Source organism: Sminthopsis crassicaudata, chromosome 2, assembly GCF_048593235.1.
Source record: "Sminthopsis crassicaudata isolate SCR6 chromosome 2, ASM4859323v1, whole genome shotgun sequence".
NCBI lineage: Eukaryota > Metazoa > Chordata > Mammalia > Dasyuromorphia > Dasyuridae > Sminthopsis > Sminthopsis crassicaudata.
The window spans coordinates 92,381,124-92,398,733 of record NC_133618.1 but is presented as its reverse complement, the minus strand read 5'-3'; the positions used below and the strand labels follow the sequence as shown (position 1 = coordinate 92,398,733).

At 34.0% G+C, this 17,610-nt stretch overlaps 1 protein-coding gene across 4 annotated transcripts in view; it reads left to right on the top strand.

Annotated features, from left to right (window-relative positions):
* Positions 1-7,773: 7,773 nt before the first annotated feature.
* Positions 7,774-17,610, top strand: part of FSHR (follicle stimulating hormone receptor) — a 243,883-nt gene continuing 234,046 nt past the window's right edge. For 2 of the 4 annotated variants that reach the window (XM_074286803.1, XM_074286805.1), the window contains exon 1: positions 7,774-8,393. In XM_074286803.1, the coding sequence (XP_074142904.1) occupies positions 8,242-8,393 (152 nt within the window). In that variant the 5' untranslated portion in view covers positions 7,774-8,241. The remainder of the gene's footprint in view (positions 8,394-17,610) is intronic. The other 2 variants (XM_074286804.1, XM_074286800.1) reach the window with 1 other exon arrangement.

The window sequence follows — 17,610 nt, the reverse complement described above, 5'->3', positions numbered from 1 at the left end:
CTCCACTAGAACACTTTTTAAACCCTCACAACAAATATATAGTCTAACAAAAAAATTTCCCACAATCGTTATAACTGATAATTGTGAGAGAGAGACGAGAGAGAGAGAGAGAGAGAAAGAGAGAGAGAGAGAGAGAGAGATTATGTACTTTAAGACCCTTCTCTTTCTGGTAATATTTGCTTGTCATGATTCCTCTTCAGTCCTCTGTATGTATGTTGTTTTTCGTGCATTATTAAAAGTTCTAAATTCTTTCAAAGTTGTTTTTCTTTATAATGTTGTCATCATTGTGCAAAATGTTCTCCATAGTTCAGCTCACTTTATTCTGCTACAAATCATAGTGATGTTCCCACTTTCCTCTAAAACTGTGCATTTTGTGATTTCTGATGTAATAATAATATCTCACTAATTTTTATATCACAGTTTGTCTAGCCATTACCCAATGGATGTGTATCTTTTTATTTTCCAATTTGCAACTAGTATTAAAATAACTGATTTAATTTTTTTTCAAAAATCAGTTGTTTTCTTCTTTCTTTAATTTCTTTGGAAAGTGTAGATCTAGTAGTAATACATATGGATGAAAGGGTTTGCATAGTTTAATAACTTTGGGAGCCTAGTTCCAAAGTGCTTTCCAGAATGGCTAGACCAATGCACAATTCCACAAACAATGTATTATTTTATGTGTTTTCTGGCAATCCTGACTATATTTGTAATTTTTAATCACTGATGGATAGGAGTTGAAACTTCAGAGCTATTTTAATTTGCATTTCTCTAATTATTAGTGATTGAAGCATTTTTCAGACTGGTTATTGATAGCTAAGTTATCTTTCTTTGAAAACTTCCTTTTTCATATTCTTTGGCCATGTGGTATTTGTGGCATGGCTTTTAGTCTTATAAATTTGAACCAACTGTTTATATATCTGCATATAAAATTACTACAAAGACATTTTTCTCAGAGACTTGTTTCTATTTTAAATTTAACTGCATTATATTTGTGTGAAATTTGTTTAAAATTTTTATAATAAACATCTTTAATTTATCTTCTGTGATCTTTTCTATCACTTGCTTGGTCATGAACTCTATCCCATCCATGAAATGAGAAAGGTAATTTCTTCCTTACTACTATAATAGCTTGTGGTGTCACCTTTCATATCTAAGTCATATATTTCAAATATATATATCAAAATATCTCTAAGAATCCTTATGCTAAGAGTCATCTCCTTGGAGGTCCAGGCAAACTTCTTATGGTCCTTATATCAAAGGGATCAATTAATCTTGGCTACTTCAACAGCCATCCAAATAAGGTTTCTCATTCACTTTTTATTATCACAAATAGGATAATAAATAAAATTTTCTCATGAAATCCCTCAAATAGATTTCAGTTTCCCAAACAAGTGTAAGCATATATGCCTAATTACTGGAGTCTCCTAGGACAGCATAGAAACTTTATTCTATGTAATTGCCATTCAAAACAATCTCAGACAAGCTGTCTGTACTGATATTACAAATTAGGCAAACACTATAAAACTACTTAAAAAATTAAAAAAAATATGAACATCTAAAATATGTCATAAATGTGTATGTTTTGGGTAAACAGTCAAGTGCTAATATTTTAGGAATGTAAAATCCCTATTACTTATATATATCCTGCAACATGCTATATATAATAACATAGCAAATCTTAATATATAAGTATTCAAACAAGCAAATGTTATCACAAAGGAATTAGGTGGACTTATAAGGAAATATAATAGGAAACTGATTAGTGAGAATTTCTGGTCTAAAACAAAAGAGCAAGAAATGATAAAAACAAGGGTATCCACAGACAAAAACTCAACAAAACAAAACCTGAAACAAAAATGTCAGGTGAAGAATCTCTCTAGTGGTTACTCACAAATATAAAAGCCCAAAATGTATCCCAAATGAGCATCCCATGTGTTATATATGATATGAAGACACCTTCTTAGACTCCATTCACACTGGCAGGTTGACCCTCCAGAATCTAAGTGGCTATATCTGCTCTCAGAGTTCTAAAGATAACATTAAAAGTTTTGGATAGAAGATGAGGGCAATGATTTTTAATGCTATAATTCATAAGTCTAGGGCAAAGTGGGCTCCAGCTTAGAAAGGCAAAGGGATCACTCACATATCCTCATTGTTGGATGCCTTCATAAAGTTATCCTTAACTTGGTATAGCTTTTATGTTTGGTTTCTTATAGAAACATTTGGTGCTTTTTCTCAATATGCTTAATTTATCCTTGACTCCTGATATAAATAGACACTGCCTTCAGCTGCTGCTGTCACTGGGACATTGGTGGCATGATAATTAAAAAGCCCAAATCCTATGGTCCTTATGAAGATACTGCTCCACAAGGCATTTATTTCTCCACCCAAAGATGGGGAGAGAATATTAAGAACAAGGACAAGAAGACCAGGACTCTTTTTCTCTCCAACAAATGATTCGCTCTCAGGTTTTGGCTACATGCTCACTCCTCTTGTCTCCCAGACACTCAAATCCTCTATTCCTCTATATTACACATGAGATACAGATTTGTGATAGATATTGGCTCTTTTGAATCAATGAGTGCTCACTAAAGAGATTCCTCAAATCTTCATTTTATACCATCTCCATAAGGAGTGCTACTATCTTTAAACCACTCTGAATAAACTTCTAATCTGATTGCAATATCTTTGAATGACTGATATTTCAGATGCATATATCTTATTTACAACTCACGAGAGGATTTTTCACAAATGGGGAGGAGTCTATAGGATGGGATAAAGAGAAGCAATGGAATGTAGTTTGGCAAAAATATAAAATATAATTTTACCTAGAAATCTAATGTTCATAAAAGATGGTAAGAAACATGACTAGAAATGTAGGCAGATGCCATATTGTAGATAGTTTCTATGTGAGATGGAGTACAGTTCTATCTTAAAAGCAATAGGATGCCACTGAATATTTCTGAACAGCTGTATGATTTGGCTAGTTGTGTGTATTATAAAATGTTTGTGAAAGATGAATTGGAGAAGGGAGAGTGTGGAAACTTTTAGTCCAAATAGGAATTACGATGTGTTGAAGACTGAACTAAAAGAAAGAGTAGTCCAATAGTATGCATAGTCTCAACATCATTTCCAAGTATACTTTGGAGAACAGGAAAAAAGGAGCAGAAATGGAGTATATTTCTGAACTTTATTTATTTATTTTTAACATTCATATATGAAAAAGGTGAAAAAATTATGCTTCAATCTGAGCTTATATTTCCACAGTTATCTTTCTGGAGGTGAATAACTTTTCATTTTATAATGGGTTCTTTGGATTTGTCTTGGATCATTGTCTAGATCAGAGTAGCTAAGTCTTTTACATTTGAGCATCCTTACAATATTGCTGTTACTGTTTACAATATTCTTCTGGTTCTGCTTACTTCATTTTGTATCAGTTCATATAATCTTACCAGGTTTTTCTGAAACCATCCTATTCATTATTTCCTACAACAAAATAATATTCTATCATAATCATAAACCTCAGCTTGTTCAGACATTTCCCAATTGACTAAGTTCTTTTAATTTCCAATTCTTTTGTTATAACTAAAAGAACTGCTATAAATATTTCTGAACATATAAGTCCTTTTTTCCCTTTTTAAAATTTCTTTGGGTTACAAACCTAGTAAGGGTATTACTGAGTCAAAGTTGCACAGTTTTATAGCTCCTTAGGTATAGTTCCAAATTGTTCTCTAGAATTATTAGGTTAGTTAACCACTCCACTAAAAGTACATTAGTTTACTTATTTTTCTACATCCCTTCAGTATTTATTATTTTCCTTTTCTGTCAAGTTAACCAAACTAATAGGTACGAGGTGGTATCCCACAATTGATTCAATTTTCATTTCTTTAGTCAATAATGATTTAGAGCATTTTATGTGACTATTGATAGCTTTGATTTATTCTGCTAGAAACTGCATGTTTCATATCTTTTGAGTATTTATAAATTGTAGATGAATGTTATTTTTATAAATTTGGATCAGTTTCCTATGTACTTGGGAAATGAAATTTTTGCAAGAGAAACTTGTGGTAAATGTTTTCCCCAGTTTCCTTCTGTTCCTATAATTTTGGCTATATTAGTTTTGTTTGTACAAAAGACTTGATTTTATGTAATCAAAATTTTACATTTTACTTTCTTTCCATGGTACTGTCTACCTCTTCTTTGGTCATAAATTCTAATAGACAAATTTTTCTATGTTCCTCTAATTTCCTAATGATATTATCTTCATGTCTAGATCATTTTACACATTTTAATCTTATTTTAATATAATATGATATGTTATTTTTGTCTAGTTTCTGCCCAACTGCTCTCCAATGTATTTGTTGAATGGTAAGTTCTTGTCCCCAAAGCCCGGATCTTCGGGCTTATCAAGCAGTAGATTACAGTGTTCATTTGATACTGTGTATTATGTACCTAATTTATTCCACTTATCTATCACTCTATTTCTTAGCCAGTAGCAGATTGTTCTGATGATTACAGTTTGTAATATAATTTGAAATCTGTTACAAATCCATCTTTTATGTTTTATTGATTTCCTCAATATTCTTGACCTTTAGTTCTTCCAGATGAATTTTGGTTTTGTATTTGTTTTCTACTTCTATAATTTTTTTGGTAACTCTATTGATATGGCACTGAATAAGTCGATTAATTTCGGTAGAACTGTCATTTTTTATCATATTGACCTATGAGTAATTAATATTGCTCCAATTGTTAATAACTGTCTCTATTTGTATGGAAAATTCTTTGTTATTATATTCTTAAAGTTTGTGTTTGTCTTCCCAAGCATTTCATATTGTCTACAGTTATTTTAAATGGAATTTCTCTTTTTATCTCTTTCTATTGGGTTTTGTTGATAATATATAGAAATGCTGATGATTTGTGTGGGTTTAGTATACATTGTACAATTTTGCTAAAGTTTTTAATTGTTTTAACTACTTTTAGTTGATTTTCTAGGGTTGTCTAAGTATACCATTATATCACCTGTAATATATATTATAATAATACATGTAATATATTACCTATATGTATTCCTTCAATTTTTATTGTTTTATTGCTAAAACTATCACTTCCAGTTCAATTTTGAATAATAGTATCCTGATCTTATTGGGAAAGTTTCTAGTTTATCCAATCGGGTACCTGTTTGGGAGGAAATAAAGGCAGTGTAAAAGTCCATTATAGTTCTGCCTAATTATAGATCTATTAAAACCTTTCCAAAAGGGAATTGAGTGTATTATAAGGAATCAAACCAAACTATTTTATAGGATACAGAAATAGAGAACTTACTAAGTACTTATGATGTTCCAGGAACTATGGTAAACACTGAGGATACAAAAACAAGACAGCATCTACTCTAATAATCTAATAGAGAAAGGTAAAGTTTAAAAGGAAACTAGAAAAAAGGAAAAGAGGAGGGAAACTTCACAGGAGTCAGGTAGCCATTATGATTTCAGATTGATAGAAATGACAATTGAGGAATATAACTGTACATTCTCATTATATGACAGTTCTAGGCAAGAAGATATCAATGATTATTATTATATTAATACATGATCACATTGTTATTTAATGTGCATGTTAAGAATATCAAGTTGTATATTTTCTGCTGAACAATACCATAAATAAAGCATCTCATGGAAATGACTTCGATAATATCAAAATAACTTTGGAGTCAGTAAGTGAAAATTTTTAATATATGTCAAGGAAATATAAAAAAACCGAAATAAAGAGGAACTACTTCATAGTGCAAGAATAAAGACTAATAGCAGATATACACTACTGGCTTTCTCAAATGTAATCATTCATTTTCCTTCCAAATAGAAAATATTTGCCATAATAAATTACAGAAGACTTCTCTGTAAGGAACCTAAAATTAATATTCAGTGTAGATTATATAACAAAAAATTCGAATTATATAATACATCACTGCAAGGTGTAAAAAATTAGTACCTACCAGAGACCTGAAAAGACATGACTGGATGGGGGAGGGGAAGAAGATAAAACTAATACTTCAGAAATTCAATATCTTTGCATAAACTGTCAGATGGACAAATCCTCATGGTATAAATATTGATATCAAAATATCCTGGAGCAGTCAACCAATAAAATAGAACCAGATCCTTATCACTTATTAAATTATCAACTACAATTGCTTAGAAAAAAGAATGATTCATAAAAACTGAAGAACACCATTTTAATAGATGTATGCAAATAAAATACAATCTCCTCACTTCATGAATTGAAAAAAAAATTCAAAATATAGAGATCTAGAAAAAGAGTTTAAAATCATGTGCATATGACTTTTGTTTTCCTGGGAGCTACTGATATTATACCAAGGAATACTTTTGTTAAGGACAGAAAGTATGAGCTTAAAATCTAATACTTTGACACAGCTACAAATAGCTGATATATTATCTCTTTGTCTATAAAACTGTAACTGTAAGTAAATAGTAGCAAAAGCATGACTTGTCCCAGGACTATTTCTATCTGAATGCCATATAAAAAAGAGGGAGGGAGAAGGGAGAGATCCCCTCTTCACATTGATGGAAATTGGAGTGAAAATTCTGAGTATTATATGTTGTATTCAAAGGAAGAAACAGAGAAAGCAAGAAAAGGTGGAGTCTTTCCTCTTAAAATTCACCTCAGTCTCCCTCCCCCTTTTTTCCCTGGAATATGAATGGTATACATATGGAAGTGAGGACAGACAAGCCTGAGAATGGGCCTTAAGTTCCTAATTATTTCTTCTGCTTTGTTTCTTTTCCCTAGTATAAATAATGAACAGCATCCTGAGATGGGTTGTTTCTAGCCCTAGTGGCAACTTATTGAATTTGAGAAGTGGAAGCTCCTGGGTCTATGTTCAGATACTCCAGGAAAGTGTGATTTTTTTTTTAAACAACTTCTTAGAGGAGACTATTGCCACTGTCAGGAGGATGCTACCAATGAAAGGAGAAAGAAAGTCCAAGCCAGGATGCAGCTTGCCAAAAGATTTATATTTATGAGTTACATTGACAATGCAGGTCAAAGATGAAAATGAAATTATTGTTTGGTAGTCCCACAAAGCTTTTTAAGTGCTAATGTTTTAAGAATCAATATCCCAGAAGAGTATCAAAAGAAAAATGTTTTGTTGTTTCATGTTTTAATTATTTGTCAGCTTGCACATGTGAATATGTTTATTTTAAGCATTCTTTTAAGAAAGAAGAAATAGGTTTTCATGTCCCTGAATACTTTTATAGAAGAGTCCTTATTCATCTGTTTGGAAGTCCATACACATAGGCCATCCCTTTGTTTTATTTTCATGATTTTTTGTGTTCTATTCTAGGATGAAGAGTGAGAGAAAAGACTAATTCTTTCTTTGGGGGATCGTGCTTTTTTTTCAGAACCCAAATATTGTTTTCGTGAATCCAAAGTTGAGTCTCTTGGCAAAAAGCATATCTCATCCAGAACAAGTTCAATGACTGAACACACAGTGAATACAAATAGTTTTCCAAAAAGTGGGGCATGAGCTTTGGATATTAGTATCTTTATGAGGCAGGGGCTCAGAAACATTAATCCATTCATTAGTGGTATAAGTTCATACCAGATAAAACACAGGAAAAACTGGAATTACACTAGTTAAAAGAGGCTCCCTACCCCTTTCTTAGTATTGGAAGTTGAAAGTTGGCTCACTACTCTGTACTCCTTTGGAGCACTTAAATGATGACCACTCTCTGAAAAACCTAAGGCACAGGAGATCTGGACTTGTAGTCTAGCTTTTATCTCTCTGCATGACCTGGCAACTCACATTAAACTTCTGGATCTCAGTTTCCTTACAATCAATTGTGATTTTAGGAAAAAGAGGAACTAACCCAGAGAAGAGCATTTCCACTTAGCAAATATGCAAACTATTTCAGACATTCCTCAAGGTTCTATTTGCTTATTTCCTTGGGATCAGGGTTCTATATGAGCCTTTAAACAAAGTAAGGGATAAACAAGCAGCTTATCTTACCCCTCAAACCACTGCTGGCACATAGTTGCAAAGCCCAGGAACTAGAACTGGCAACAAGAAATATTCATCCTTTAAAGGGTCACAACCTAAATCAGCTCTCAAGGCAGATCTTTTTTTTTTTTTTTATGTTGTTTTGTTTTTAAGGAAGTTGTGCTGAGCCACTGAAACCCATATAAGCTTATTCCAGATCTTCAAGACATTGGGTGGATGGAAAGATAAACATGGCCTTTCCCTGGATCTCCTTACTAGTTTTCCTGGGCTCAGGCTTGGGATGTCATCATCCAATCTGCCACTGTTCTGACAGGGTTTTCATCTGCCAAGAAAGCAAGGTGACCGAGATTCCTCCAGACATCCCTCGGAATGCTGTTGAACTGTGAGTAACTGAGGGAACAGCTGTGTGGTTGGCACCTGGGTCTTATGTGTCACTGTTATTTTGCAATTAAACCATTTCTGTTGGAGACTTGGTAAATACCAGTTCTCCTTTTCCCACATTTCTTCTGACCTTTAGTTTTCCAAAGATCATAGCTGGGTAAAAGATTCTTAGTGCACTCTGAAAGAAGATTGTAAAAAATGAAATTTCCAAGGAAAGGGGAAGGATGAAATAGAATTTTTAAAACTGCATATTATTTTGGAGTTTTATACCATAATTTTGGTGAATACAAAATAATGAAGACAGCACTTTTGGGAGAATTGTATCTGAGAGAAAGAAATAGAATTTTGGACAGAAGAGGATTCAAACATGTTTATCTACTAAGATTTGGAAAACCCATATGACCTTCTAGGGACAACCATATGTTTGCCAAGTAAAAATGTTTTTTCTAACTATCTGAGGCTTTTTCCCAAGGGAATATGGAAAGCTTTCTCAAACAGCTAGGAAAATGGATTTTCTGCTCAACTCAGTTCAACTGATACTTATTGAGAACCTACTATGCACTTTGCATTTGGCTAGGTAAGGGACTTTTCCCTCAACTTCTACTGAATCATTTATTTTTACAAAGCTTAATGATGTATTCCATTTCTGAATCATCCAATTTTCAAATTCATTCCTCCCCAGTTTTCTACACAAAAAATCATCTATCATTTTAAAAATCATCTGAAATAGAGAGAAAAGGAGTTCAGCAAATTCAACCATCTTTGATAAGAGATTTTATATCCAAAGTACCACGGACTTCTTCCTTTTCCACCCTCTTCTTTTTCAAAGAAAGAAAAAATAATAATTTCTCAGATATTTGTCAGAAACAAGCTCAGTCACTTAAAAAGTAAGGAGATTTTCTTAGAAGGCCCTTGGAGATCAACTAGATCTTATTTTACAGATAAGGATACCAAGGTTCTATGAAGTTCAATGACTTGTCTAAGTTGACATATAAGTAGGAGGAGTAATAATGGCAGCAGCAGCAGTAGTAGTACCAGTTAGCTTTTATAGGATGCTTTGAATCTTGCAAAGCACTTGATATATGTTTATCTCCTTTGATCCTCACAACAACCTTGAATGCTATTATTATTCTTATTTTACAGATGGGAAAACCAAACTTAGAAATAATTTAATGAATTGTCCAGAGTCACATAATAATAAATGGATAATTCAGGATTCAAACTCAAATCTTCCTCATTCTGAGTCCCACACTCTTTCAAGTATGCCATCTAGTCAATGAAAGAAGTAAAACTAGAATTCATACTTTTTGAGCTCCTCTCATTACACTTTCTGCCTGTAATGGATAGCAGCAGGTTAACTGTAAGAGTCCACATCCAATATGTATTTAAACCATGGATCTTTGATAGCTGGAGATAGGAAAATTTTCTCTATATGAAACTATGGCTGTTTCTCATAGAATACAGTTTTTTGATTTATTATATTCCATCTGATTGAAAATTGTGTCCCCTCAATGACCCTTAAACTATTCATTACTTGATCACTTGCAGAATTTTTTACCTTGATCATTCTGCTAAGTGAACTATCTTTGAGGATTGTTGCTGGGGATGCATGCAACTCCCTATCCAGATCCACTGCATTCATCAGATTTCCCAATAATCATGGATATAGGAATCAAGGTTTAGAATTATAAGGCACCACAGAGGTCATCCAGTCCAATCTCCTCATTTTTTAAGGGAAACTGAGGCCCAAAGAGAATGAACAATGTTCTCAGGATTACATTAGTGCTAGAGCCAAAAGTAAAAACCAGTCCCCATTCCAAAGTTAGCGTACTCTGAGTCTCATCCTGTTTTCTGGTAAAGTATGTTTTCAAAGGAGCAGAGACACGATTGTCAGTGTATGTGTTTTGGCTACAGTGTCTCAAATCAGACAGTAGATTGTGACTAGACCCAATAGGACAGCCTGGTTACTTTTAGATTATTATAAACCTGGCAGAGATCCCTTATGGCTGAGCTCCAGGAACAAATAACTGACCTCCTTTAAAACATGTCTTCACTGCTTCTCCTTTCATTGTTCTCTTCTCAACTGTGAAGTTAGACAAAATTAATCTAATCTGAGTCATTCAATAAATAAGACCCTTTCAAATGAAGGATAGAATTTTAGTCCTGGAAGGTACCAGAGGTATGTTCTAGTTCAAACTCATAATTTTGTACATGAGGAAATCAATGATTAATCCAGAGACTTTTGTGCCTTGCCCAAAGTAATTTGGCAAAGGTTATTAAAACATGGATCACTTAGCTCTGAGTGCAGTGTGATTTCATATATCACCCATGACACAACATTCTAGAATTATTTCATCTTAGAGCTGAAAGGAGGCTCAGAGAAGAAACAATCCAACTCTCTCACTTTACAGAGGAAACAGATACAAAGCACTCACTCAGGCATTTCATCTAACCCCCCCGCAGTCAATGGCAGAGCAGGAACCCCAACCTGTTTCCTGAAACTTCTTCCAGGCTTCTTTCCAATACACTCACATGGTTTCTCTCCTTGCAATCAAGAAGCTGGGGTTCTTCAAAGTTAAGCAAATTGGCCAAGATCAAGTTTCTGTTAAATGGGAGAGCAAAGATCAGAGATCACATCTTCAGTTTACAGTGAAAGGGCTCTTCGTGCCACAATCACATGGTGTATATGATTTTTACTCTCAGTGACTTCACTTATTCAAATATTGAAAAAATAATCAAATACTGGGGAGATGTCTTCTAAAGTTTCATCCAACCCTAAATCTGGATACTATGATCTCACTTCTCCTCTTTATTAATGAATAAAGATGACTAAATAATATCAGCTAGGCTTCCCACACTGTTTTCTGGAAGTGACAGTACATTTTTAGGGCAACAGAGAATCAATTATCCATATCCTTATATACCCAAAAGCTTTCTTCCTCACCTCCTCTCCCACAACCATCTATGTCACATAGCCACTGTTAGTACTTCAATGGCAGTAGCTCATGGAATGGTTGGGTCATATGATAACAGAAGCTCAGGAAAACTTACCTATCCATCAACCTCATTTTATCCAGGCCTGTGATACTCAAACTTCAAATTATTCTTTGTAATCTCGTACTGCTGTAAACCCTGTAAGTAATTACTACACCACCTACTACAATGACCTTTTATCGTTCATGCTACAAGTCAGCTCCTCATCTAAATTGTTTTTGTTCACCTTTATGGTTTCTTTGAGAATGCTGACAGATAAAAATTAGGGCAAAAGAAACCAGACAAAAATAAAGCAGGCCCAGAGTGTTACATTTATTTATTAATTCAGCTAGCTTTTTTTTTTAAATGAATAGACAATCAACCTAGGGAGTATAATTTCAAGTTTAGTCTCCTCACCTTTGTTGCAATAGACTATCATCCCAATTCCCACTCCTCCCCCCAAAAGACAAATACTTTAGTTACCAGCCAGCTTAAGGCTTTGATTCTTATAAAAGGAACAAATCCCTCATTGGACAATGAGGTACCAGATTTTATAAAATTCAAGCTCCTTTGGGAGAGTAAATTAAATTCACAGGAAGATGTAAATAACTGGTAGCAAAGTGTTAACTAAAAGCAAGTATATTGATAGGAAGGGACAAAGAAGGAAAAAATGGGGAGTATAACTGGGCTGTAATATGAAGAAGGAAAGGAAGAAAAAAATTGAAGGCCATGGGCTCCAAAGATAATCTTTAGTAACTTGTTATTTTGACAAGGGCCAGAACTCTGGGCCAATGTTTTTCCAGCTTTATAGAAGAGTCACTTAGCCAATATCAGCTTCATTTTCCTCATCTGCAACATGGAGAAAATAGGTTGTTGTGAGAGAGAAATAAAAGATGGAAATTACATATGAATCCTAGCTATGATGATAGCAATGATGATGATGATGTTGTTCTAAAGCCAAGAAGAAACATTTTAAATGATTTAATGAAAATAATTTTTTCTCACTATTTAAAAGGGCATCTGGTTGGTGCAATGTTAAACTTGAAGTTAGGATGATATGAGTCCAAATCAGGCTTCAGAAACTTATTTAGCTATGTGACTGTAAAGTTGTTTAATTACTCTAAGCCTTGGTTAATTTGTCTTTAAAATGGGAATTATAATAGTTCCTACTTCATAGGAGAGTTGTGAGGATTAAATAAGATGACATATAAAGTGGTTTGAAAACCTTAAATTGATATATAAATGTTAGCTATAATTATTCTAGAATTGTTTAGATGAGATGTTTGCTTTATTATCTTTTTTTTATGCCAGAATGGTTTAGGTAAAAAAAAAAAAAGAAAGAAAGAAAACGGGAGGGAAACATTACATTGGCAAATAAGTGAGGAGAGAAGAACCAGAAGGAAGGAAGGAAGACAGATTAAAAGATTGTGGGTTTTTTAATTATATAAATATCTTCTTATTTTATAACTTTTTTAAAATTTCCATAACCAGTTTTAAGGTTATTTTGCTATGTATTTCCATTGGAAACCAAGTGAATCAGAACCCAGAAATGGTGTAGGAATGGAAGTCTGTTTGTCTAATTTGAAAAGAACTGGGACAGGGGGGCCTGGGTCACAGGCAGTCCATACAAATCCCAAGATGAAATATTTTGGCTGACCCAGTATTTTCTGAGTTTGGGGATTGACTGTAAGGTTTATCGCCTGTAGTGTGGGTGGGCAGGTAGGAGGGGTCTGCCTCTTCATAGCCTGTAATTGCTTAATCCATCAACATGTCAGAGCTTTCACTTTTGCTCAGGTTCATCTGGGCAAAAAACTACTCACACATTTTACCATCTACATTTTTTATACTGTCATTCCCCCTGACTTCCAGCCTCTGCCCTGAGCTCATTAGAGGAAAATTCATTCCATGTATCTCATCACTATCACCTTGGCATTCTGATCTGATATGAGCTGGGTATGCTGATATTTAGGTCAAAGACAAAAAGAAATACCGTCAGGAGACATCTTCTCAGCCTCTATATTTCTTTTCCTTCTTCTTTCCTCTTGACTATTCTAACTCTCTGCTTCTGGGCTATGCAGCAAAGGTGGAACAAGTATGGATTGTGCCAGGTCTCTGATCAGTAGAGGTGGGTTGCACATTGCTGGCTTAAGATAAATTGCTTTTTACTAAATTCCTTCTTTTATGTTTGAAGATGTTAGAGGGTCTTAGAGGCTATACCAACAGAGTAAAAACAAGAGCAATCCTTGAATGGTCTTTATATTGATCCAACAATAAACAAAGCAAAGTTTGGAGAAGCTTGTGACCAAACACTTAGCAATGAGATGATAATGTGTGTCAGTTTATGCATGTACACACTTCATGAAACTATAAAATGTATGAAAATAACACTTGCCAAAAATTAATTACACTCAGGCAAAGAAAAGGTTGTAGGAGGTAGATTTTTTTTTCATAATAGTGTTATATTGTTTCCAAATACATGTAAAGCTAGTTTTCAACATTTGTTTTTGTAAGATTTTTATGTTCCAATTTTTTCTCCCTCCCCAAGACAGCAAGCAATCTAATACAGGTTAAATATTTGCAATCCTTTTAAACATATTTCATATTTGTCAAGTTGTACAAGAAAAATCAGACCAAAAAAGAAAAAATTAAACACAAGAAATAGCAAAAAAATAAGAAAGGTAGAAATGATATGCTTTGCTCCACATTAAGTCTCCATAGCTTTCTCTCTCTCTCTGGGTGATGATGCCATTTTTTATTTTAAGCCTATTGAATTGTCTTAGATCACTGTATTGCTGAGAAAAGCTAAGTCTCTCATAGTTAACCAATACATAATTTTGCTTTTACTATGTACAGTGCTATTCTGGTTTTGCTCACTTGATTCATCATCAGTTCACGTAAGTCTTTCCAGGCTTTTCTGAAATCTATCTACTCATCTTATCTTACAGCACAATATATTCACATGCCACAAAATATTCAGTCATTCCCCAATTGATGGGTATCCACTCAATTTCCAATCCTTTGCTACTACAAAATGCTGCTACCAACATTTTTGCACGTGTGGGTCTTTTTCAGGGGTTGGATTTTTGAAATGTTAAGAAGTAGCACAAAATTCGGGGCTTAAATGATAGTAAGGGCTCATACAAGGGCAGTGTGATAGAATGAAAAGAATTAGACTCAGGAGGAATAAGGACACTTGAATTCTAATCTCAGTTTGCCACTTGTTCTGTGATTTCAAGCAAAACGTTTAAACTCTTGGTGCCTCATTTTTTTCCCATTTGAAAATTTCGGATAAGAATACGTTGACCTTCTATGTTCTTTTTGTAAATCTAATGAGATATAAAAATGACTTTTCCTATGTGGATTTTCATATAGTCTTCCCAAAGATTCAAGGATTCTCAAGTTTCAATAATAAGATCTCTGGGAGTGAGCAAAGTTTCTCCTTCCCCATCCTATTCTTGGGTATATCACAGAGAATTAGTCCATGATCTGATCATAGTCAGAAGATTCTGGTTTTTATTTTACCTTGAGAGGTAACTAATGAAATCTGGAAAGCCTTCATTGGTAACCAACTTTATCCTGTCAGGAACTGAGTCCTCCTGAGATAATGACTAGCTGTGTAGAACCTGAAGTAGTCAGTGGATAGCTTGAGCCTTATCCCTCAGTAACAGGATAAGAATAGAAGTCTCTTCTCTTAGCATACAGATGGGAGCTCATGAAAAAAGAAGCAGGAAAATAATGTCTAACCTGTATCAAAGAAGCATCAGAAAGAGAGAGAGGACAGAAAGAGAGAAGAAAGAAGGAAAAGAAAGGGAGAGACAGAGAGGCAGAGAAAGTGAAAGGTAACCAAAGATGAAAGAGGTTATTTCATTTGCTCAGGGTCAGTTGGCTAAATAATTATATAAACTGAAATTTGAATTTTGATCTTCATGATTTTGAGCACAGATTACTTCCTTCTATATTATCTTGCTGTTTCCAGTACCACATATATTATTCTGATACCCTGTGAATTCTTCTATCTAATTAAGAATTTCTTATAATTAAAAGGGTATCATTATTTTTACTAATTCTATACTGTTTAACATTGGATGTCCCACCTTTGCATAAATTCCTTCTCAACAGAACTTTGTACCCACGAGTGAGGAACCTGTATCCAACATTTGAAGTTTTATCAAGTGGCAAGAGTCACATTCTCAGAAGAGGTTTCAGAGAGAAGACTATAGGAGCAGCTGCAGAGTGAAACACATTTAGAGAGAAAAAGGAGGAAATTGTACAGCTATGGAAGTCTCCCCTAATGCAGCCAACGAACTCTACCCAGAGAATTGGCTGAAAGCTATAATTTACTGAGGGTTATTATTGGCAACTGAAGAAGTAGTTTTGATAGCTCAGAATTGCACTTGCTTTGGGAGGACAAAATTACCCTATTTACTTATTGGTGTTGCTGTCCTTTTGTGCTCAGGCCCAAATACCAAGAAAGCTCATAGTGAAGTGGGTCAGCTTGGGCATGATGGGGAAATTAACTTGACCTTGTGTTGTGGTTCCCACAGCCATATTCTAGATCATCTAGCTTCTATGGTTGGTTCAAGAACTCATTCTTCTTTCTGTTCCCTTATTCTCCATTTAAAAACTAGATAGAATCAAGAGCACTGACATTGGTATTAGAAATCTTGCTTCTAATTCTTGCTCTGTCTCTTACTATCTGTGTATCCTTGAGCATCTTCCCTAGCTCTCAATTTCCTCATCTGTAAAATTGGGGCATCTGTCCTCCCTTCCAATTTCAAATCTGATTCTATGACTATCTAATTTAGACTTATTAGACAACAGTAACAGCCTGTGTATCTTACTTACAAAGGCAGATAACAGAGGTAAGGATTATTTTTATTTTTCTTGTGGTTGATTCTAAGAAGATCTAAATGTTTATTTCTGATCTGACCTCCTCCTGCAGTGCCTTAGAGAATGTTTTGTTCCTGCAACCTAAGACTGCCATTGCCTTATTCTTTAGAGTATAATAGATTTTTTGACCTAAAAGTCTTGAGGATATGGGCAAAGCCATTTGAATAAAGTCAAGCAAAGCTCTGCTAGGAATTTGAAACAAAAACATGAAAGGCTGGGGTTCCTGCACTGCTACCATCACACATTGCCCCTCATCTCAGTGGCCAACCCCCCCCAAAGAAATAGAATATTCAGACTCTAAAAAGACTGATAAAATATAAAATTGTTTAGATGGGAATATGATTTCTGATTTTCCTAATAGTTACCTTAGTTACTATAGGTAACTTCCCCTCTTGAAGGGGAAGTCTCTATGAGCTTGGGACTCACAAGATTCAACCAAATATTAAGTGAGCTTTCATTTCAGAAATTAATCTTCCAAATTTCAAAAGACTTTCAAATGATTCATACAATACCAACTCTGGTTTTTATTGCATTTTAGGGTATATTGACTACTTTCAGCAACAACTTGGTAAAACAAATGGTAGAAATATTCCTATTTTACTGATGAGGAAACAAGTTTCTGTAGATTCAGAGAGAACACTGATTTGTTCAAGGGCACATCACCATTAAGTGTCAGAATGAGGATTCAAACCCATATCTCCAACTTCAAGCTATATATTCTTTTCAAAATTCAATTTAGTTCAACATAACAATTATTAAGTGCTTATTAAGACATTGTGCTAGGCACTGAGAATAGAGAGATTGAAAACAAAGTCCTTGCTCTCAAGGAACTCACGTCATACTTGGGGGATAAAATACACATTCAAGCATATAAACAAGTTTAAAATATTGAGTTACTAGGTTATAAGATGAGTAATGTCAATTGGATTTAAGGAAAATGTACCCTTTTGAATTGAACATTGTAACTCACTCCTAAAACTCATTCTAAGCTTTGATCCCTTTTATACTCCGCAATTAAATTACTTCAAGAATACCTAACTAATATTCCCAACTATCTCTTTCAACTTAATTCAACTCTATACATTGTTCATAGATATTATTCCAAAATCCCACATATTCCTTCTTCCTTTAAGAAGAAATTAAATTTTTCCAGCTTGACCTTCACATCTTTCCACAGTCTGGCCGCTATTTACCTCTTAACTTATTCCTCATTCTATTTCACTACTCTGACCCAATATAAATTAATCCAACAAACACTTATTAAAGATTCGTATTATTTACAAGTTTCTATGTGCTGAGTATAGAAGGTCAAAATGAAAAGTTCCTCTTGCTCTCCAAAAACTTATGTTCTATTT